Source organism: Capsella rubella, unplaced genomic scaffold (genome assembly GCF_000375325.1).
Source record: "Capsella rubella cultivar Monte Gargano unplaced genomic scaffold, Caprub1_0 scaffold_3, whole genome shotgun sequence".
NCBI lineage: Eukaryota > Viridiplantae > Streptophyta > Magnoliopsida > Brassicales > Brassicaceae > Capsella > Capsella rubella.
Genome location: NW_006238921.1, coordinates 7655208 through 7678604, shown reverse-complemented (window position 1 = coordinate 7678604; position 23397 = coordinate 7655208). Strand labels below are relative to the sequence as shown.

Sequence of the window (23397 nt, the reverse complement as noted above, 5' to 3'; positions counted from 1 at the left end):
GATAACGAAAATTATAACTAGTCCTTAATCTATATGCAGTAGATAAGCATATGGTATTTGTTATAATTAGCTAGCTAAAAAGATATATGAGAATAATTATTAAATAAAGGCACCGATCGATCGAGTCCATCATTTCTACAACCCACTCTGGCTCAAGAATAAGTAGACAAAATAGTAAGTTAGCGTTCTTGTGAAGCAAGTATATGTATGTATGTGTGTGTGTGGGTGCACTCTTCATGATGAGAGAAGAAGAGAAGAGGAATCATTACCACTCTCTCAGAATATCGGATCACAGCCGTTGAGGGTTTGGAATCGCATCAGAGCCGTCCGAGTGTCGATGGATACAGATTAAGGATATTGTCGTCGCGTTAAGCTGCCGTAAGAGCTGACCATTTGGCGTCCGTGTGCTCTGTTTTCCCAACACGTGGGGACTAACACTCCACTCTTCGTTTCTCATTCCCATCATCGCGTCTTTTCTACGGCTACGATTTTGTGGCTGCTCTTCGACGCTTGGACGGCTTTGATTTCATGTGTCCCTCCCTTGAGAGAATATATCTTTTCACAAACCAAACCATATTGGAGTCAAGCTAGCTAAGCTATGAGAGACACTTGTCTACTTAGTAGCCAAGTCACTAATGTTTCTCGTTCTTGTACGTAGCTTTTGATCTTGGGTTAATGAGTGAACGCAATATGAGAAATATATATTAGGAAATAGATATGGTGGAAGAATGTATTACGTATAGGAGAAAGAGTTCTTTTACCAAAAATAAGTATATAACAAACAAAACACGGAGACAGTGAGATACATAGTACTAAATTTCAAGAAAAATAAAATAGTTTCAAGAATATGCCAAAACAAACAACTCTCACGAGTCACGACACAAGTCATGTGAGAGGAAGCTACAATCACGATTTTGCTTATAATCGGATTCCCTTTTTCTGGTTCATGTCCAACATTTAACAGAACACAAGTAAATCTAAAACTTTAAGAGGAAATGGCAAGATAGAATGAAGAAAAGAGTACTGATCATTACCAGTGGTTGCTATTTCCTCCCCCCGAGAAAGAAAAAGAAAAAAGAAGTCGTCAAGGATGATACAAAGAGAGTATAGTTTTCATAGCTGTGAGATGAAGATGCTGACGATGGATGTTATATAATCATCTCTCTGATCCTTCAGTTTCACAAGTGCCAAAGCTTCTTCTCCATTTTGGGTATTATGTTTGGGTTTTTTAAGCATAGTACATGTACAAACTGTTGGCTGCAGCGCAAGCTATCGAGTTTTCTGTTGGATGCCACGCGAGATGCAGCAATTTGTTTGTATGGTCAAAAGAATTTACATTCCCATCGGCTCCGGGACTCTCTGCTGCTCCTGTTTCCCATTGTTTTGAAACTATTCATTTACCTTGATTACTCACTTCCCTGTAAAGGGCTTATACTAAAGACACTAGGGAAAAAACCCACTAACCTCTTCTAACCGCACGTGTTATACTGCTTAGCGATCTTGATGGCCTCGAGGGTGTTGTGACTTGTCGCCTGTTAGTTGAAAACACACAAATATGATGATCCTATTGCTATAGAGAATTAAGGAAAATTGGAAGAAATAATTATTGTGAATAGCACCAGTTTGTTACCTCATTGGATTTTTGCTTGCTTCCAAAGTTGTAGTTTCAGTGCTTCCCGGGGAAACACCAAACACTCGGAAGAGATTGCTAGAAACAATTTAAGATGGGGAAAGTTCATTCCAAAAGAATTGAAGTGAATGGTGAAATTAAAGAAGAATATGTGCACTACAGGCATACATACCTGTAAGAACCTGTAGCCACTCTCAATCCATCCCCACTTAGACAACACTCAAACTTATCAAAGATGGAATCATTTTCATACAAATCACAGAGCTGAAGATAGTCACAAAATGGAAGCCATCAGTAATGTACCGAGTCTGTCTATGCAACTCTCATGAAGTACAGAAAACTGACCTTTGGTCTTAAATATTCATGAACCTGGAGAGTTGATACTGGACCTGAGTCCATGTTGATGTCCCATAACTGACATGTAAACATAATCATGAGTCCAGTGATGCCAAAAAAAAGAAGTTAAAAAACCAACGAGTCCAGTTTTCCTATACACTTATTTTAAGGTTATAGCATAACTAATGCCAATACAACAGAAGTTCCCACTCTCTTGATTTAATGAGACATAATGAACAATGGAAATTTTGAAAAAGCAGGGACCTTAAGCGTCATGTAGTCACGGCTAAGTATATATCTTCCTTCTTTCGCAAATTTGATATCTGAAATTGAAGCAATTATCTCCGTGAAAAATGATCTCGAACTTGGTGTCTCTGTGTCCTCAAACCTGCACAAACAAGCAATGTTAGACCTGCTTTGTTGCAATGTCATAAATCGCTACAAGAAATTGTGGTTTCTTTTGTGTTTGCCATGCAACTATGGTATCCTCATCATTGGCGGATAACAACGCAGTTATTTACGGCATGCATATCTTCGTCTTTCAAATTATTTTTTCAAGTTATGAAACAGCATTCACTTTATCCTAAACATACTACTTCAGAAAAGATTTCTATAGTGGCTAAAAATAGTATTGTGATATCCAGATGATACTCCTGAACCTATTGTGTTGGCACAAGAGATGTTACCAATCACATTCTCATGGAGTAACTCAAATAATTATACATATCTGGATCAACTTTTCTATAAATTGCATTACTGAGAACCTTAGTTGGTATGCCAGTCTCAAGACTTACAATTTGGAATGTGAGTCACATAAAGCTGATTGTCGCAGATCAATCAGGCGAATTGAGCCTTTCGAACTGCTATAGGCTAACGTATTGCACTGGGTAGGATGAAATTCGGCTGATGTTATAACCTCTGCAACAACGAACAGGATAAATATTGCAGCTCGAATTAATTCCCCCTCAGCGCAAACTTTTACTATAAAGAAAATTAAGCATGCGGGGAGAGACATGACAACAAGACTGCACTTATATATAAACGAGCAAAGCATTTAACCCACAATTTATTGACCAGGCTACTGTATCCAAATGACACTTAAGAGCTGCATGCCTCAAGAGGGACCACCACATCATTGTACGCGCATAAAAGTTCGAGGACAGAAATGTATGAAGCAAGTTTGATCATTCCATCTCAACAGACTTTTTTATACCACGTAAAAGGAAAAAGTGCAGCTTACCAGTTAGATCTTCCATATTTGCAGGCTTGACATCAACAATGTTAAAACTTTGATTGCTGATCTCCAGGTTCCAAAGATTTATTCGCAAATCATCAGCAGAAATAAATGTCTCGCCGTCACTTGAAATTTGGTAGCAAAATAACCCACGAGAATAGCATGGTCAATACAAGTAAGAGGAAGGAAAACAACTATGTAACCAAAATGGACGGATAACCTACCTATTGTTGGAGATTGAATTGATATGATAATCATGGGCATGAGTGTATACTCTTCGACATCTAGCCACAGGGCTAGTCTCATGACTAGTAGTTACCTGTAGGTTGTCAACTGGATTATATGTCTAAACTCGAGCAAACTATATCTTTACAGATGAAAAGATTAGAAATATCCGAATCAAATGTAGAGAAGACCAAGGAAGGGACTGAGAAAATCAAGGTACTTAGAATCTACAGAACTAGCGAAACCCTAAATTCATGTGAGTATTATTATCTATAAGTTCACTATATGCCAATGCTTCATATATTTCAGCTCACTTGGGCACTAAAATTTTGACCTTGCAAGCCAGTTAAAGAATAGCACCAACCAGAAGCTTAAACAAGTTCTTGCTTCTTTGATGTGGGATCAGGTGTTCCTATTTTGGTTCTTATTGAAAGTAAGATCAGCACAAACGATAAAGAGAGAACAAAAGGTTGTGCAGAGTCAACTACCACAGGTAATCGCAGCAACGGGATGCCTCCTGGCGGCGATGAGAAGTCATTACTTAAAGAATTGTTTACTTTATCAGGTAATCCTCCATTGGGGAGGCATGTGTTTGTACTGTTTGAGTTACTTGAGCTTGCAACACTTCCATTTCCTAGAGTTCTGGAAGAATCTGTATTTATATCGCAGATCTTCTTGATCTTTTTATCTTGAACCTGTTTAAACTCTCACATGAGAAGAAGAAATAATTGTGCTTAAATATTCAGTTAGAAAGGTAACTAATAAACAAGATCTGTAGAGAACAATCATAGGAAAAGATCTAGATACATGGACCACTCAGATATGTAATATGTATCCATCTGATCACAGCATTCAGGAAATAAAAGCATTTAAGGTTTTAATTCCAACATTCTAAAGACTGATCGTGAGAAAACCAGTTATTCTGTCATATACCATAAATGTCCACTAACAAACACAATGCAGTGCAGACCACAGTTCCTATCAAAACATAATATCATTCAGAGACTAAAACATGGGATATATGAATTTCTAACCTTCCAAAATTTGATGGTTTTATCATTTGTTGAAAGGAGAAAAAGAGCACCATTTGCTGTTTGAGACCATCTAATTTTGTTGATTTTCTCTTCTATCTCCAAACTCTTGAGGTAATCAAACTGGGACACAAAGATCGAACATGAAAAGAAAAAACAAGGTATAACCTATGTTGTAGGAAGGGAAAAAGAAAGTGAGAGACGTACCTCAGGTTCATGACTTTGAAATTCAGTTTTATAACGAAACTCCGGGTGCCTCAGTGGATAGTCTGTTTCTTCAAGATCTCTTCTGGCTCCGCTGGTCTGTAAATAGCAGCATGTGGTAAATCACCACCCAAAACATATCATCTCATATCCCATTTAGAAGCAAAAATTAAAAGCTTGCAAGACAGTGAGGACATACATCTTTAGAATCTGTTCTCTCGAAAAGAACAACACGTCCACCACGGTCCCCAGTAGCAAGATGGTCACCAGATTTATCAAACTCAATCGCAGAAATTATATCAACTGCAGAGGAAACACCAGCTACAGTTTAAGAATTCCAATCCAATTTAGATAACATAGTTTGGTAATGTGACTACAATGGAAGCTCTATGGAAATCTAATAATCAACCCAACTGTAACTCATGAATCTTTCAGATCCAGCAACATAGAGAAATCCTAATATGCGGGATATATCTCCAAAAAGAAGAGTGGAAAGTAACATGAGTTCCCTTCTTTTTGCTTCCAAAAAGTAACCTTAATTCTTTTCCGGAAAGACAAAATAAAAAGGCTAAATGTATGCTCCCAAGAAAAGGAACTTCACCTGAATCACAGATTATACACAATGTTCAAAACTCACTAAGCTAATATAGAGGATACAATATAAATTCTGAAACCTGATAGTCAAACAAATCCTCCTTCTCAAACCTAACTATGCATACAGAGGATAAACATGTAAACAGATGAAGACACAAACTTAAGCAGCACCAACCACATCAGTAATAACTGTAACTAAACCTACAAATTTCGATGAAAGAACAAGACTTTACAATGACCCAACAACCTGATTAGCTCCTTAAAATCCAACAAAGACTAATAGATCTACACGCCCAGATTAAACCCTTAATCTAAAATCACGAGGATTAGATCCAATGGCGAGCTAAAGAATGTAAAAGAAGCAGCATAAAATGCATGTTAAGTGAATCTGGATGCCTACCTTCTTGAACTTCTTCACCAGCGCTGCGTTCACCAAAAACCTGAGAAAATCTCCAATCCAGAGGCTGAGGTAACTCTCTCGAAGCTCCGACCTCATCACCACCGTTCATCTTCTCTCTCTCTCTTTCTCTGTCCCACTATGACACTATCCTTCAAGAGTAATCTAATAGATTAATGGAATCAACATCCGCAAATCAGACTGAATCAGATCAGGAACCGCTAAAAAACTCAGCTTTCGATTTTTTGTGAGCTCGTGAGATGGATTTGTTCTCCCTAAAGAAGAAGAAGCATTTGATCAATCAGTATCAGAAGATTCCCAGATTTCTACAAAGCCAAAATAATCCACACTCTCTCTCTCTCTCTCTCAACATTTTTATTATTGTTAAGAAAAAAAAAAGAGACTTTTTTTTTTTTGCTCTATGTGAAAGGGCAAAATTGTTAGAAAGAAACGACCGAGCCAAAATAAAATCGCTCTTACCGTTGGGTTTATGTTTTTCTCCTCTTTTACACGAACACGAGTTGACAATTCTCTTTATAATGTTAAGTGTCACAAGCGGTGACGTGGACGTTTCTCAAAGTTCATCACTATTGGACTGTGAAGGGAACGACTATAGGGGATGTGCAACGTTGGTCTTTCAAGCTTTGATTAAGAGAGAGATCATAGAGGCCTGTGAACCTTTTGAGAATGCGACGACGATGGTCGCGTCTTTGTTTGTATAATTGTATCCTCTCCAACTTTGATATGGAAACTGTAGTAGACCACATAGTTTGCACAGATAAGTGTTTGCATGCGCTGCATTATCTTAATATACATTGATTTAACTAGAGCTCATTCCCATTTAAGAGAATCTACTAGGCCAAGAAGAGGGTAAGATCAATCAAGGGTATATATATCTTTGTGAGTCCTAATAAGAGTAAGGGTACTGTAGCTTTAGCTTTTTGCGCTTTTCTTCTGCATTGCCTCTTTTCCTTTTGCTCTGTTCATCCAACAGATTTCAACTTCCCAGCTTCCTTTTGTTTCCTCTTTTGTTCTGTCACTTTAGTTAGCCTTAGGGTACGTGGCTCGTACGTCGTCTTAAGTTGTTTTTAACTTGTAGCACAAAACATTTCCATGACAATCAACCGGTTCAGACTGCGTTGGCCGGCCCCTTCCCTATATTTTATAACTTCTTAGCTTGTTTTCCTTCTTCAACCTCTGTCTCATTGAATATTCAAGGCTATATAGAGTTGCATGAGCTCATCTGTTTCTTTGCTTCCTTGTTTAATTTCCAGAGTTTGATTTACGAAATCTTGCAACATCACAAAGATTTAATTAGTGTACAAGGTAAGCGTAAGGTAATAGAAGCTAGGAATCTCGAACCTGAAAACTCAAAAGAGAAAAGAACTCAGTGCGTGACCATTAAGATATTATAAAGATAAAACAAGTTGCCAATCTTAAGACTTGTACACAACACAAGAACTGATTCAACCGTTTAAGCTTATGAAAACGTATAACACCGATCTTCGACAACCCTAGGTCTATTATGTCAGAGGAGACATCTACGTAACCAAACCACACAAAGAATGTGAAAGCAAGATTGTTTGTGAGATCTCTGAGACTGAGAGAGATAACGTGCGGCACAGTTAAAGAAAAAAAAAATGGTTAAGGGTTTCTAATATATACTCTTCACGCCTATGTATACCTGCCTCAAGTTTATATAGTTATGTACTTCAGTACTTGATTCCAACACACTGATTAATTAACACAAGTTTTAGTATACGTTTTTATTCTCTCTTTTCCTTATGGATCAACTATTAAGCTTAATTGGTTTACAAAGGTTTGGGCTTTACATATGAACCCCCATATATCCAAAATCCAATCCACTGGCTGGTTCTGTTGCATTGTTAAAATTAATAATGAAGGTGAAAAGATTCCTTTTATAGTAGTTCATCCATGCATGCCTTAAGTTAAGTAGTTATTTTCAACTAGTATATTACTATTATTAATAAGTAATCGCGACGTCTCAAATATAATTAATTTTTATGTAGCCGGCTTGACTTGTTGATAAGCATGTTTTCTTAAAAATACTCTAAAAACTCATTACAACCCTTAATTAATATTTACCTCTTTTCTTCCATAACTATCTGAATTAATATTTTAGCACGAATATTATCATCCACTTCTAAATTATATGACCATGTAGATACTTATGTGGCACTCAAAACTTTTAGAACTTATATGTTATATCAGAATGTATGAGAAGAGTTATATATGTATTGTGGATGCTTGAACTAATACAAAAAACAACAACTTAACACACACACACAAAACAACAAAAACCTCGTTAGATCATTTGGATAGAGTATGCTCGTAATTAAAGTCGTATTGTGTTACATACAGACTTATAACGCATAATTAATGAATGGGATACTATTTATTCTTTTAATAATTGTAATAACTCAATAGGAGATGGATACGTCTCAGATGACTACCTCGATGCCTTCACTTTTACAGTATTAATATATAGTAAAGATTAGTGAACGTACGGTCCAGAGTTTGATACATAAAACTAAGCACAAAGAATCTTCACTATTCACACTAGTATATAATATTAGAAATGACATGGGAAGCTTGTGGTACATATCTGGCTATATTCGAAAAGTTAAATAATCTTTTTGATCTATCCAAACTAAGTTTCTTCTAACTTATCTTGATTCTATAATTGTCTTACTCCCCCCTTCTTCTAGGAGCAGGACGTGTAAATTAAACTAATGTATAAAGATCACACAGTACTAGAGAAACTGTAAATAATAGTTTTGGTACCTATCTGGCAACAGGCCAAAAGGTTAAAATAATTCCATGATCTATCCGAAGTTTCTTACTTATTCTAATTCTATAAATTGTCCGACGACCTCCTTCTTGGAGGAGGTATAAATACGATAATCCATTAAAGATCACACTGGAAAAAACTATATACATGGCTAGATGAAGAGAATATATAGAATAATGATGAACCAACTAATGTTCGCAATAACTTAATTATCTATTTTTTTGGGCAAGAACTTAATTAATATATATTCCTTTCGTTTATTTTTAATTGATGTTTAAGGTTCTTACATACATACAATTAAGAAAACATATCATTTTTCTGTTTTTCATAAAAATATGATGTATAATATGATTGGTCTAAAATTATTAGTTACATTTATTTTTTGCATAGAAATTTGAAAACATCACTTAAACAATTTTAAAAATAATGTGTAACATAGTTTGAGATAAATTTAGTTAATTAACACATGATAATATATTTTATCACAGGTGATGTAAGCTTTTGATTCAAGATCAAGTGCTAAGGGCTTGGTTTGTATATATCGTTTCGAAAACAAATAATTGTATTTAATTTCTTAAATATATGATAAAGTAACAGAATAATATGCATATACAAGCTCTGATCTTTTAAACCCAATGCGTGGTAGTAGTGTTTCGGGTTCGATTCGACATGAAACACGTTACCACCACTTATAGGCTCTAATGTTCCCTGAACTTGGTATGGTTTCTTACAACATCAAAGACAACTACATGCATATATATGTATAATGTGATGTATGTGTTCTAAGCGTTGACAAAGAATAAGACAAAGAAAGTAAGATAGTTCCTCTTAGTTCATCCTTTCCATGCCTTACGACCTACCAACCACATAGATGCCGAACCCTAGAACAATTTAGTTTATCAGTATTTTAAAATTTAATTTCAGTTATTACTAAATCGTTTCGTCCCATATATAATTTTATTTTGCCGGCTTGGCCTTGCTGATGATAAGCAAAAATTTCTTACATAACAGCATTTTCATATTGATCGCGCATTAGCGGCAGTGGCCTGGTAAAATCTTCGGAGTATATATATTGGCTCATGTCACACCTAATTTTTTTCATTTTTAAAAAATAAATTAACTTTTTTGTTAATTCTTTTATAAGTGGATTTGAAAACATCTTATAATTTGAAAAGGAGAAGATTATATATTAAAAGTTATATCTTGATCGTATTATGGCTGCTTACAAACGTATAAGACAACATGCATCATACTATATAGTCTGAAAGGATTATAACCGGGAGATGTGTAACAAGGCATTGGTTATTTAAGTTTGTCTTCGATAGACATCGTCTTATTAGTTTTCATATAATGACTCAATAAGAGACGGATACGTGTCACGCGCGTTACAGCCTAATTGCTTAGTTATTACTACTACAAGATAATTGTTTAATGTAATTAAGTAAACGGTCCAACGTTAATAATGATTAAAAAAACAATTGAGCGTAAAGAATCTTGAATATTCACACGATATAAAAATAGAGATGGCATGGGAAGCTTGTGTTATATATCTGGCAATATTCGAAAAGTTCAACTAATTATTTTTGTCCATCCGAACTAATTTGTACTTATCTTAATTCTATCTATAATTGTCTGCTTCCCTTCTACTAGAAGATAAAAACAAAATAGAGCAACTAAAAGATACTGTAAATAATATGATGGCTTAACAAGTAAACAATATATTATATGATGATTGAATCGATTAGTGTTTAGGTTTAAATCCATGAAAAAAAAAGATGGTTACATAGTACGAACTACGAAGGGCACATGTATAACAAAAATCGCATAAGGTTTGTAATAACTACTCTTTCTTAAGAGGGGGACAAGAGATACCCTTACCAACATGTTGATTATAAATAGGTAAGTTTTATAAAAGATAAATTAAGTACTATCAAACCAAATTAATAAATTATCATCAGTAATACGGCATATAAAAAATTTGATAGTAGTACTATCTCTAATTTAGTAAGAATCAACATCGTGATTTGTGACCCTATGGTCTGGACTATCTGGATAGGAACTAGAGTGGACCGTTCCATACAGAAGACTTAAAAAAAAAGAATCATTCTAGAACTAATTTGTACCAAAACAAGAAGGGTTTAATATAATCATTTGTCGACAATGTAGATTAAGAAATGTAAACGACACTTAGTCATGTTAAAACAAAAATGATTATTAGTTGGTCATTCATGAATCCGGATGAGATTAGAGGGGAGTTGAATTTGAGCAGACCATTAAGTTTAAGTTAAAGAAAATGTATTTAGTATATAAACAATACTAATAATAATACTACTGTACTACATAAGCAAATAGATTCGTACGTCCCACTAATTAATAGTTGGAGGTGCCCTTACCCACCAGCATGTTCGATAGATTCTGTACTCAATAACTTGGTTTAGCAAAGAGACCGTTTAATGTAAGTTGCATACTTATTTATAAACCAGACGACATTTGTATGATTATATTTATACGTTCATGTTCTCTATATGGTTAATCTACTCTTTATCTTTGTCTTGCTCTTTTTTTTTTGGTCTTGAGATGTGACCACAGCTGTCGATTGCTAGTGTATCCCATCCTTAGGCTATTTTCTACACTCTTTAAGGTTCAAAGATATGACATGATGATAGCTAGCCTAACCCCCTTGTTTAATTCTTAACCAAATAAAAATAATTAATAAGTCTTGATTAAGAAAAGAAGACTAAATGAAATTGAGATAATTTATAAAATTTATCTCTAATTACGACGTCTGACCCACAAATTGAGCTCCTTAACTGCCCCACTTTCTCCATGTACATTTGCACACAAAACGACATGCCTGACACGTGTATGTGTACATGTAGATGTATTTGGTGATGCATATGTAAACTGTTGATAATATTTATACATTCATGTTTTCTTTTCTTTGGGGGTTTTCTTTTTCTTGTTTTTGACAAATCTTGTCGAGTGCATAAAAACAACAAGTTCTTCTACGAAAAAAAAAAAAAAAGTTCTACCTAATTATAACGGATATACGCAAAGACTTATTATTGATTCGAATAATGTTCAATGAAAAAAAAAATGAATGCTAAATTAAAAAGGTCAATCTATGTCTCATGATTATGAATTGCGTCTATTCGTATTTTTTTTTCTTTAGTGTCTTCATCAATGGTAATCCCAAAAAACATATTGCTCTAGCCATCAACATATTACATAGTGTCTTTAGGTTTCTCAACTTAACTCAATGATAAACTAAACATTTTTGAATAATGTCTTGATTTAGGTTTTTGAGTAACCAAATTATTAAATGTAATTTTAGGATCACAAATCCAAAAACTAGTTCTAACACGAATTTAGACATAAGCTTGGAGTTTTCTTAGAACGTTATAACTTGACGTTTGATTGAACAATAAAGATTAGAAAATCCTCTTCTCATGGCTTAAAACTTTTTGCTAAACTCAAATCAAATCACTAAGTATCAACAACAAGCATATGACTTATTGACATATGCATCCAAGCTCATTTGGTTTCTATTCAAATCTTCGATCGTATTTTAGAAAATACCTTTTTAATATGTATGAAAATTCGGAACCATCAATTAAAAGGTGGATTTTTGTGATAATTTGTGCAATTAGGAAAGTAAACGAGCTAAAGTAAATAAATAGAGTAATCAATAAAGATAAAAGGAGTAAATTTGTTTATGACAGTTTGTGCAAATAGGGAAAGCAAACAACTCTAAACAAAAACTCTTTCTTGTGATAGATGATTCTTTTACCTTTTTTTTTGCAAAAACAGATAATTTTCTTACAAATTTATAAAAAAAGATAATTAGAATTTTATTGGTTTTAACAATTTATATTATATAAATTATTTTTTTCATTGGTTGAATTGTGTTTATATACAAATTAACGATATTGTATTTAAAAGTAAACAATAATCTAATAATAATTAATATATATGCATTTGTGAAGAAAATGGTCTGTCATAAAACGAAGAGAGTAAATAAGAGTAATAAACAAAACTCATAATAATGATAAAAAAAAACAATGAACCAATATAACGATAGCGAGGTCAAACATAGGGGTCACCAATCACCATCATCTCGATAAGCTAGAGAATCTATAAACAACAATTATCATCTTATTAATTAGAAAAACTTCTACTAAGTTGTATTTTTATTAAATAAATAATTAACAAATATCCCCCCTGGATTCAAACACATACAAATAGAGAGATCCAATAGCCGATTATAAATAGCCTAACTCTATGATATATGTTGGTTCAGTAAGAGGCATATTATTACATACACAACATATATAGTCGACAAAGGTAGTAGAGAATAAAAAAAAAAAACAATTTGGAACAAAGATGAAACGAAAGAGATGTGAAATGGAAGAGACAACCAAGAAGAAGAAGATGACAGAGATTGGATCTGCCATTGAAGAGCTCTCTCTTCTTTCCATAGCCAAGACCACTATAGTTTCCTCCGAAACAGAAGCCACTAACATCATCAATCATCTACCTTTAAAACCTCTCCTCTCTTTCTGCAAACTAATCGTCCAAGTTCTTGGTAACTTTTATTTTTTAATTTTCTTTTCAAAAATATATTTAAGATTCTTGTTCTAAAACCAAAGAATGAAGACATATAATGTTTTGCTTAATATATTAAAGCGTTTTTATTTATTAAGTTCTACCTCTAATAACTCTAATGTTTTGGTTTCTTGAACTAAAGCATAACTAGCTCCTCCAATGGTTGTCCTGAAACTTTTGTTGGATTGTTTGCAGATAAGATTGGCCCGACAATGGCTGTTCTCCGACAAGACATTGATCAAAATATTCAAGTAATTTTTATTTTTTGTCTCTATTATTACAATATCAATAGTATTATATACACACATCACTTTCAATGCTCGTAAGCTCTTGCGTAACTCACTTTAGATTATATACTAATTACATTTTTTTTATTAAGAAATTTTAGAAATAATTAGAATACTACATTTTCCCTAGTTACCTGACGCAGTGTATAATTAGTATGCATGATTAAAAAAAAAAAGTTAAAACAAGATTGATGTTTCGACTCGCCGCCCAAGAATTATTTCATCTCTTTGGACACGAGAGGACCCATTTACACCTTTACGTAGCTTTCAGGGTCGATCGTTTTCTCTTCGAATGAATGGACCTCGTTTTTTTCCTCCTCTCTACCCTCATTTTTTCTTATTTTATCAACTTGTTAAGCCTTCGAGTGTTTTTGTTTTGTTTTGTTTATAGAGGCTAGAGAAGATGTGGGAATCTGATCCTCTTTTGTACTCAAATTTGGTTGAGATACTGAGAATAGAAGCCAAAGAGGGATCCTCTAGGAAACCTAAAAGCTGTAGCAGAGCTGTTCTTTGGCTAACGAGGTACGTATCATTTAATTATTAGTATTTAGTATGTAACCCAAATAAGAATATGAACTAACAATAGTGTTTTGGAAACTATATATGTAGAGCGATGGATTTTACGTTAGCGTTACTGCAACGGCTGGTGAAGGACATGTCGCAAAACATGGAACAAGCCATAGAAGAATGTTATAATTTGACTATAAAACCATGGCATGGATGGATCTCTTCTGCTGCTTTTAAGGTACAGTTATTGTATATAATTATTAAAACTCGAGTATAGAAAAAAAAAGAAATTTTATTGGCAAACAATTTTGTGGTTTGTGTGTTTTGTCCAAGAAGGTGGCTCTTAAACTGGTTCCAAACAATAACACATTCATCAATGTGCTTGCGGGAAAAGACGAGACTCATCAAATGGTCCAAGATGATATAACAAGTTTAATTTCATTGCTCATTCCACTTCTAAACCAACTCCATTCTATTTTGGTAAGACTTCTTTTGTTTCTTCTTTTTCTAATACAGAAAGTTATAGTTTTTGTGTTGAGATTAATTTTGATTTTAATTTGTTTTGATTGGGGGGTAGGAATTATACGAAGTGAGCAAACTAAAGTCACCGTGAGAAAGAGAAGTGAAGAGATGGACTGATGAAGGGTATAGTTTTTGGTTGTAAGTTGTAACAAATTCTAACTTGTAGCATTACTTCTTTTAATGAATTTTATTAATTTTTATCTTTTAATGAGTTGTTGATCTAATCATGCATATTGCATTCAAATACAACGATGATGATCTCCGTTGGTGTATATAAGTTTGTATATATGGACAATATGTACATAATAATAGATGTGTTCATAAGATAAGCCCATTTATTAACTTAACTGATAAAAGACGAATTCGTTCTCGGCCTAAGTGGTTAGCTAAGATCAGGATTAAGTATTAACCTTTTAATTTGAAAATCTAGAGCTAAAAGATTTAAGGATATGTTAGATATTAGATGTTATGAACGTGACGTTTTGGTGTTTTATGTTTGTTTGTTGTTGTTAAAGATTGGATCATATCATCGATTCATAATTGTTTTGCAAATACGAATGTGAAGGTTTTTAATTTATTTTGGAGCTTGGAGCCCATTTGGCCACTACATTATTGTCCCAATCTGTTAAACATATTTCACGATAGGAGAAACCCATCCCTAATGCATATAAATTTATAAAGAGAGTGAGGCCTACCAATTTGGGGCTAAAACTAACTCTCTTTTTTTTTTGGCTAAAAAAATTTAATTATTTAAAAATGAAACGATTAATTACAATTTTAGATTATATACCTACTGACAAAAAAAGGAAAGATTATAAACCTAAATAATAAATTATGGCCAAAAAAAACATAGTTTAGAGACATAAAGATAGACTTTGTTAATGGAGTCCGACAAAATAATACAGTTTTAGAGTTCTTCCCAGATAATTTGCTGAAGACGAAACATGTATACACTTTAATACTATGGAAATAGCCTTACAAATCTTTGACAACATGTCTTAAACTTTTCTATAAACTATTTTAAAGTTGAATCTCGTGAGCTAAAAATTTCAATCTCCAAGTCTGGCTATATTAAACTAAGTAAAACAATAAAAACCAATGCTGAATTAGTGCTCTTTTAGTTTTACGAGCTCTTCTAGTATGCATAATGTAAAACTAACTTCTTTGTTAAAAAAGTATAAATATCAATGATTGGGTATAAAAATCAGAAAAGACTCATGTTCTAAGTGTTGAAGATATTTTTGAAATCCCTATAAAGGAACAAATCTGTAAAGATTTACATGGTTTATGATATTTTATGTCCATATTAATTAACGCGTTAAGAGTTTTTGGCTAATTATAATTCTTATGTTATATCAATTTCAAATTCACCTTAACCAAAAGATATAGATTTTTCAGCTTGATACTTTGCTGCATGTTAAATTGTCAATCATAAATTATATATACAAATTCATATTACAAAGTGGTATAATTTAATTTATTATAACTTTATACTCTCTCCGTTCCTAAAAGATGATTTTTCTAGTAAATAAATTTTGTTTCAAAAAGATAATTATTTTAACTTATTAATGCATTATTAATTACGATTTACATATTTTAAAGTAATAACTAAATATTATTGGTTTAGAATTTTTTAAAATTGTGAATCACAAAAATGATGTAGTTATCATCAAATTTTAGATATTTTCTTAATATGTGTGAAAAATCTAAAATAATCATTTTTTAGAAACAGAGGGAGTAAATGACAATCGTTTTAAAGATTACTAGTAGGTGTGTTTAGGTTGCTATTTGCCGGATATCGTAGTTTAAGTATAAAAATACCGCGAGCAAATAATTTGGATTGATTTTCGTTATTTTCTCGTGTAAATGGCCACAAACTATGCTTTTTCAGATTTTCGTCGAAAAAAGTATATTTCAGTAAGGCTAAAATACAAAAGTTTGTTTTTTTACTTTTTTCTTTTCGTGTTAAAGAACTATAAAATGTAGAATACTTTTTCATGAATAACATATGATATTTTTTTTTTTTTTTTTTGTCTACTAATAACATGTCATATCCTTAGAGAAAAAGATTTCTAAATAAGCGTTTCAAGCTTGAAGGACTTAGAGCTTAGAGTCTTGTATGGTTCTAAGAGCTTGAAGGACTTTGTTCCGATGCTCCTAAACCTTCTCATGCTGGCGAGAAACCCAACTTGTGTCTCCTCCGTGGAACACTCTTTCAAAAGCTCAGATGCATTTGTTGCAAGAGCCGTCTATGATCATATTTTGGTCGAGGATTTCGCGAAGCACGTATTCAAGGTCGAATCCGCTATGGTCCCAACAGATTTTTCAAAAATTGCAAACTTCTCAAGTTTGAACATCATTTTGGAAAACTTATGGAGCCTCTATCTTTATTTTCATTGTATTCGTTTTGTTTCAAGTTGTTTGAACTTCCGTCTTTTGAGGTTTTAGATGAATGAAAGTTCTTTTTTGACCAAAAAAAAAAAAAAAAAGCGTTTCAAGCATTTTTTTTTTTTCCTTCTACGTATATAATTAATAAATATCTACTGGTAATCCTATGGATTTACACCAATAATTTTGTTTCACTTAACACAGATTTTATTGGTCAACTAGTATTTGACTATTTAGATAAACTTATCTGATATGAATAGTGGCACAATCATCTCGTAATCTTTGGAATAAGGATGTGCGTGAAATTTACAAGGCTCGAGGAAGTGCTATGCAGCGAGGAGCGACAATGACTATTTAAGCCTACCTCAAACCAAATGCGGCAGATTTTGTATGTATTTTTCTTTAACGACAAAAATATCAGTAAGCACATGTCAGATACTACTACGAACGAACCAGCAAATTCAGGAAACTTAGTTTTTCCTTTTTCTTTCTCACCACATGCTTATCGTTTCGATCCACAGTGAGAAACAAATAAAACACTTAACATATATACACATACAGGTTCATGAATTCGTTTGCGTAAGCAATTACGTAATCAAAAGTTGCATTGGCGACAAACCCGAGAAGCCGTCACCTAATTCGATTCAATCATTTAGATGTGGACTTGATAGTGAACCACATACAACCTCACATTTGTTTTATAAAGGCAGAAGCTTTTTTTTTCTCTTTTTCTTCTTTAGTGGGTTGCGCTCTGTTGCTTGCTTCTACTACAATGGTGTTTTCGATTGGTACGACGTTACCCTTTCTACTTAATCATTGGTTCTTTGTCTTAGTGCTTTAAAGTTTTCATTTTTGTTTTTGTTTTTGGGTGGTGGTGTTCTTGGGTTGTGTGTGAGGTTCTTCGTAGGAAAAATACAAACTTTTAGAGTCTCACGACTTTAATCTGTGCCTTCAATCATTATAGCATCCATGTTGGGATCATTTGAATCGTCCCACTTGGTTTCTTGTGTTCCTCTAAAAGACAAAAAAAAATCGCTGATTTTAATTAGTATAAAATATCAACTATGTATAGAACTATAGATATGATGACGATTTGCTTATCTCTTGACTCTTGTGATGGGTTTTTGTATAATGCAGGGAGCCTTCCATGGTGTGACGTTGAACTGAATTTGGCTTCCTCTTGCTTCCAAAGAACCGCTATAGATTTCTTAAATCTCTTGTTTCTCTGCATCTTCTGCTTGCTCTTGGTAGCTGGTTGTGTCTCCAAACATTTTGTAGTCAGGCGCCGCAAGAAAGGATGGATCTTTGTGGCTGCAGCTATATGCTGTGTCATTACTAGCCTCATTTTTCTTGGTGTTGGGTTAAACAGTCTGATTCATAGTGCTAATGACGTCAATGAAATCCCCTGGGTTGCTTGCTTTGTTGAAGGGATCATTTGGGTCTCACTTGCGGTTTCCATGCTTGTTAATGGCTCCAAGTGGATTAAAGTTCTTGAATCTGTTTGGTGGATGTCTTTTGCATTGTTGGATTTAGCAGCAAAGAGTGGGATGCTTTTGCAGGGGAATGGTATCCGAAGCTTTGACGTCATTACCTCTCCTATGAGTCTTTTGCTTCTCCTTTGCTCCTGGATGAATTTGAGATCTTCTTCTGCAGCAGCTCAAGATTGCAGTGAAACAGGACTATCTGATCCTCTATTAACTGAAAATCCTAGAAAAGAACGTGCAAGGTTAGCAACAGCTGGATTTTTCAGCATTCTGTCGTTCTCTTGGATGAATCCTTTACTCTCGCTGGGATTCAAGAAACCATTATCCCCAGAAGATATCCCAAGTGTAGTCCCAGAGGATGAGGCTGAATTAGCTTACAGTAAATTTTCTCAAGCATGGGATACGCTTCTTGCAGATGGAAGCTCAACTAAGGAAAGAAACTTGGTGTTTAGGGCCGTTGCAAAAGTTTACTTCAAGGAAAACATATTCATAACAATCTGTGCATTTTGCAGAACAGTTGCAGTTGTATCTCTTCCATTAATGCTATATGTCTTTGTAGATTATGCAAACAGTGACCACAGGGATCTCCGAAATGGTTTCTTCAACTTAGCTTGTCTAGTTATGCTGAAGCTAGCTGAATCCTTGTCAATGAGACATTGGTATTTTGCATCAAGAAGATCAGGAATGAGGATTAGATCAGCGCTTATGGTAGCTGCATACAAAAAGCAACTAAAGCTATCAAGTTTGGGGAGAAAAAGGCATTCATCTGGGGAGATTGTTAATTATATCGCGGTGGATGCATATCGTATGGGAGAATTCTTATGGTGGTTCCACTCGGGATGGAGCCTTACGCTGCAGCTTTTGCTTTCTACAGCTGTACTTTTTGGAGTGGTTGGAGCAGGAGCTTTTCCAGGTTTAATTCTTCTTCTCCTGTGTGGTCTCCTTAATCTGCCATTCGCAAAGATGCTACAGAACTACCAGACCCAGTTCATGATTGCGCAGGATAAGCGATTGAGGTCTACGTCAGAGATTTTGAACAGCATGAAAGTCATTAAGCTGCAGTCTTGGGAAGATGAGTTCAAGAAAAAGATAGAATTCTGTCGTGATGAAGAATTCAAATGGTTGGCTAAGGCTCAGCTGACAAAGGCCTTTGGTACTTTCCTGTATTGGATGTCTCCAACAATTGTTTCTTCTGTCATTTTCGTGGGATGTGCTTTATTGAAGAGCGCGCCGCTGAACGCCAGCACCATTTTCACGGTTTTAGCTACACTACGAGTTATGTCAGAGCCTGTTAGAGTTATACCTGAGGCCATTTCTGCTATCATCCAAGTCAATGTCTCTTTCGACAGGATAAACAACTTTTTGCTAGATGACGAGCTAAAGATTGATGAAATTGAAAGAAGTGGACTAGAAAAATCTGGAAAAACAGTGGACATACAAGCAGGAAACTTCAGTTGGGATCCAGACACTAAGATTCCAACACTTCAAAATATAAATTTGGAAATTAAGCACGGGCAAAAAGTTGCAGTTTGTGGACCAGTTGGGGCAGGAAAATCTTCGCTGTTGCATGCAGTACTTGGAGAAATACCTAAAGTTTCTGGGAGTGTAAGAAAAATAGCCACCAATACAAATTTTTACTATTTAGTATAAGTATTTTGTTCCAAAATGTTAACTTGATGTTGTCCAATTGGAAAACAGGTAAAGGTCTCTGGGTCCATCGCTTATGTTTCTCAGACCTCGTGGATCCAAAGTGGTACCATCCGGGACAATATTCTCTATGGAAAGCCCATGGAGTCTAGAAGATACAATGCTGCTGTTAAAGCATGTGCGTTGGATAAAGACATGAACGGGTTTGGACATGGAGACCTCACAGAAATAGGACAACGAGGGATTAACTTGAGTGGTGGACAAAAGCAAAGGATTCAGCTGGCCCGTGCTGTCTATGCAGACGCTGATGTTTACCTCCTTGATGATCCTTTTAGTGCTGTGGATGCACATACAGCTGGAGTTCTTTTTCATGTAAGTGAGAAAATTGCTTTCAAAGAAGCTTTTCTTAACGACTGCTTCTTAATATGTTTAACTGTGACTACAGAAATGTGTTGAGGATTCGCTGAAGGAAAAAACTGTCATTTTGGTCACTCACCAAGTCGAGTTCCTCTCAGAAGTTGATCAAATTCTGGTAAAACCTTAGTAACAGCAAATGAAAAAACATTTTATCAATGTCTTAACTATTTAATTATTATTCATTGTTGATTTTGATCAGGTGATGGAGGAAGGAAGAATCACTCAGTTAGGAAAGTATGAGGAGCTTTTAATGATGGGGACTGCATTCCACCAGTTGGTGAATGCTCATAATGATGCAGTAACTGTATTACCTTTAGCGAGTAATGAAAGCCTCGGAAATCTTACGAAAGGGGATCCAGCCAGAGAGATAAGAAACATGACGGTTGTAGAAAAAATCAAAGAAGAGATCGAAACAACGGATGTAGCAGGAGGACAACTTACACAAGAAGAAGAAAAAGAGAGCGGTTATGTTGGGTTGAAACCTTTCTTGGACTATTTCCGTGTTTCTCAAGGATGGTGTCTTTTATGGTCAAGTATATTGGGTCAGGTTGGCTTTGTAGTTTTTCAGGCTGCATCAACATACTGGCTGGCTTTTGCCATAGGAATCCCTAAACTCACAAATACAATTCTTATTGGAGTCTATAGCACTATCTCAACTCTTAGTGCTGGTTTTGTATACGCGAGAGCCATTACGACTGCTCATCTTGGACTAAAAGCTTCCGAAGCTTTCTTCTCTGGTTTCACAAATGCAGTCTTCAAAGCCCCGATGCTTTTCTTTGATTCTACTCCCGTTGGGCGCATTCTCACTCGAGTAAGATCGCTTTACTTTCATGTCTATGATTACATTTACAGCTCAGTGTATAATGTAGTTGAATGCAACATTTGCAGGCTTCATCTGATTTGAACGTCTTGGACTTTGACATCCCATTTGCTTTCATATTTGTGGTAGCACCGGCTGTGGAGCTCACTGCAGCTCTTATAATCATGACATATGTGACATGGCAAGTAATTATCATAGCTCTTCTTGCCTTGGCAGCCACAAAAATTGTTCAGGTACATGTTGAGATTTTACTTCATTTTCAGTTCGGTTATGCAGCAAATAACTCATTATTAACATCTGCTTCTTTGATGAAAAAAAGGATTACTATTTAGCCTCTGCAAGGGAGATGATTAGAATCAATGGAACAACCAAAGCTCCAGTGATGAATTATGCTGCAGAAACCTCACTTGGAGTGGTGACAATACGAGCTTTTGGAACAGTAGAGAGGTTCTTCAAAAACTACTTACACCTAGTTGATGCAGATGCTGTGCTATTCTTTCTTTCTAATGCAGCCATGGAGTGGGTGATTCTGAGGATAGAGACTCTGCAGAATGTGACTTTGTTTACTTGTGCACTTCTGCTTATCCTTATCCCAAAGGGCTACATAGCTCCAGGTACATAGAATAATTAACTCATCACATCACATCTTCACATTTTGTATCCATAAGCATGAGATTTTGTTCGAAAATATGTTTTATTTAAGGTTTACATCAAACTGAAAGGTTCAGCATGAACTTGTGCCTTTGTGTTGCAGGCCTCGTTGGGCTTTCGCTCTCCTATGCATTAACACTGACACAAACTCAGGTGTTTCTGACCCGATGGTATTGCACCTTATCGAATTCAATCATTTCAGTAGAGAGGATAAAACAATATATGAATATACCAGAAGAACCTCCTGCAATTGTGGATGATAGAAGACCACCTTCCTCATGGCCTTCCAATGGTACAATTCACTTGCAGGAGCTTAAGGTTAGAAGAAAACATATGTGTTACAAGATGATAGTAATAGTTATGCTAAAGGCGTTGATTTGCGTCATTTATTTGTTTCAGATAAGATATCGCCCCAATGCTCCGTTAGTTCTCAAAGGAATCTCTTGCACATTTAGGGAAGGGACAAGAGTAGGAGTTGTTGGGAGAACGGGAAGTGGGAAAAGCACGTTAATCAGTGCTTTGTTTCGTTTGGTAGAACCAGCAAGTGGTTGCATATTGATTGATGGCATTGACATAAGTAAGATTGGCCTAAAGGACCTAAGAATGAAACTCAGCATCATACCTCAAGAACCAACTCTTTTCCGTGGCTGCATAAGGACCAACCTTGATCCTTTAGGTGTTTACTCCGATGATGAAATATGGAAGGTGAGATAAGAAACAAGAATGAGATTTCTACATCACAGATTGAAACCCTTTCTTATAAAACTATTTCTTTTGCAGGCTCTAGAGAAGTGTCAGCTCAAGACAACGGTTAGCAATCTGCCTAATAAGCTTGATTCTTCAGGTAATTGAAAAACAGTGTTGTTTCAATTTCACTTCACCAAATGGGCGTTAAACTTATGTTTATTATTTGTTATTGGTGGGACGAAATTAAAAGTGAGTGATGAAGGAGAGAACTGGAGTGTGGGACAGAGACAACTGTTCTGTCTTGGAAGAGTTTTGTTAAAAAGAAACAAAATATTAATGTTAGATGAAGCTACAGCTTCCATTGATTCAGCAACTGATGCAATCATTCAGAGAGTCATAAGAGAAGAGTTTGCAGAGTGCACGGTGATAACAGTTGCACATAGAGTACCAACGGTCATAGACAGTGACATGGTCATGGTTCTCTCCTTTGGTAAACAACATTTTTCCTCTAATGAACCAACCAACTCTGTCTTTTCATCTCTTATATATCTGTTATCATGACCAATATATGGGTTTTGGTTTGGTTTTGGACAGGTGATCTAGTGGAGTACAACGAACCTTCACGGCTAATGGAGTCTGATTCTTACTTCTCCAAGCTTGTTGCTGAGTATTGGGCTAGTTGCAGAGGAAACTCTTCTCAGAACCTTCAATTATAGGCCTCATTACTTATTATAGCTGCTACTGAAACTGAAATGTCAGAGACTTATACCCATCTTCCATTGTCGTAGTTTTGGACCGAAAAAAACACTGATTCATTACCAATGCATGCACAAGGTAAAACCAATATTTGATATGTACGAAGTGTTGAAAATATTTTTAAAATCACTATAAAGGATTAAGTCTCAGAGATTTACACAGT

At 34.9% G+C, this 23397-nt stretch overlaps 3 protein-coding genes across 5 annotated transcripts; 2 read left to right on the top strand and 1 right to left on the bottom strand.

Annotated features, from left to right (window-relative positions):
• Positions 1 to 807: 807 nt before the first annotated feature.
• LOC17891778 (serine/threonine protein phosphatase 2A 55 kDa regulatory subunit B alpha isoform) lies at positions 808 to 6029 on the bottom strand. 2 transcript variants are annotated; one of them, XM_023786556.1, is made up of 14 exons: positions 5655 to 6029; positions 4860 to 4981; positions 4664 to 4759; positions 4460 to 4579; positions 3914 to 4120; positions 3425 to 3519; positions 3207 to 3325; positions 2761 to 2884; positions 2231 to 2354; positions 1976 to 2044; positions 1803 to 1894; positions 1631 to 1708; positions 1465 to 1532; positions 808 to 1368 (listed from the first exon to the last, which is right to left on the bottom strand). In XM_023786556.1, exons 1-14 carry the CDS (start codon positions 5761 to 5763, stop codon positions 1229 to 1231), a joined length of 1563 nt encoding a protein of 520 aa, XP_023642324.1. In that variant the 5' UTR covers positions 5764 to 6029; the 3' UTR covers positions 808 to 1228. The 2 variants fall into 2 exon arrangements, with proteins under 2 accessions (XP_023642324.1, XP_006297455.1); XM_006297393.2 differs by having other exon boundaries at positions 4860 to 4963.
• A 6706-nt stretch (positions 6030 to 12735) lies between these two features.
• LOC17893771 (glycolipid transfer protein 3) lies at positions 12736 to 14592 on the top strand. Its single transcript, XM_006298398.2, has 6 exons — positions 12736 to 13048; positions 13264 to 13319; positions 13747 to 13877; positions 13965 to 14100; positions 14199 to 14342; positions 14440 to 14592. Exons 1-6 carry the CDS (start codon positions 12847 to 12849, stop codon positions 14473 to 14475), a joined length of 705 nt encoding a protein of 234 aa, XP_006298460.1. The 5' UTR covers positions 12736 to 12846; the 3' UTR covers positions 14476 to 14592.
• Positions 14593 to 17403: 2811 nt separating this feature from the next.
• Positions 17404 to 23395, top strand: LOC17892792 (ABC transporter C family member 8). 2 transcript variants are annotated; one of them, XM_006296767.2, is made up of 12 exons: positions 17404 to 17560; positions 17910 to 19861; positions 19955 to 20275; positions 20349 to 20435; positions 20520 to 21131; positions 21209 to 21373; positions 21460 to 21754; positions 21895 to 22109; positions 22191 to 22496; positions 22572 to 22635; positions 22729 to 22968; positions 23073 to 23395. In XM_006296767.2, the coding sequence occupies exons 1-12, from the start codon at positions 17545 to 17547 to the stop codon at positions 23192 to 23194; spliced, it is 4395 nt and encodes a 1464-aa protein (XP_006296829.1). In that variant the 5' UTR covers positions 17404 to 17544; the 3' UTR covers positions 23195 to 23395. The 2 variants fall into 2 exon arrangements, with proteins under 2 accessions (XP_006296829.1, XP_023641186.1); XM_023785418.1 differs by lacking the exon at positions 17404 to 17560 and having other exon boundaries at positions 19053 to 19169; positions 19259 to 19861.
• The last annotated feature ends 2 nt before the right edge of the window (positions 23396 to 23397 follow it).

Coding starts and splice junctions, on each gene's coding strand:
- LOC17891778 (XM_023786556.1), bottom strand. CDS start 5,763: ATGAACGGTGGTGATGAGGTCGGAGCTTCGAGAGAGTTACCTCAGCCT. Junction 1,895..1,975: donor ATGAATATTTAAGACCAAAG/GTCAGTTTTCTG, acceptor GACTATCTTCAG/CTCTGTGATTTGTATGAAAA. Junction 1,369..1,464: donor AACACGTGCGGTTAGAAGAG/GTTAGTGGGTTT, acceptor AATGGGAAACAG/GAGCAGCAGAGAGTCCCGGA.
- LOC17893771 (XM_006298398.2), top strand. CDS start 12,847: ATGAAACGAAAGAGATGTGAAATGGAAGAGACAACCAAGAAGAAGAAG. Junction 13,049..13,263: donor ACTAATCGTCCAAGTTCTTG/GTAACTTTTATT, acceptor GATTGTTTGCAG/ATAAGATTGGCCCGACAATG. Junction 14,343..14,439: donor ACCAACTCCATTCTATTTTG/GTAAGACTTCTT, acceptor ATTGGGGGGTAG/GAATTATACGAAGTGAGCAA.
- LOC17892792 (XM_006296767.2), top strand. Junction 19,862..19,954: donor TACCTAAAGTTTCTGGGAGT/GTAAGAAAAATA, acceptor ATTGGAAAACAG/GTAAAGGTCTCTGGGTCCAT. Junction 22,497..22,571: donor CCGATGATGAAATATGGAAG/GTGAGATAAGAA, acceptor TTTCTTTTGCAG/GCTCTAGAGAAGTGTCAGCT.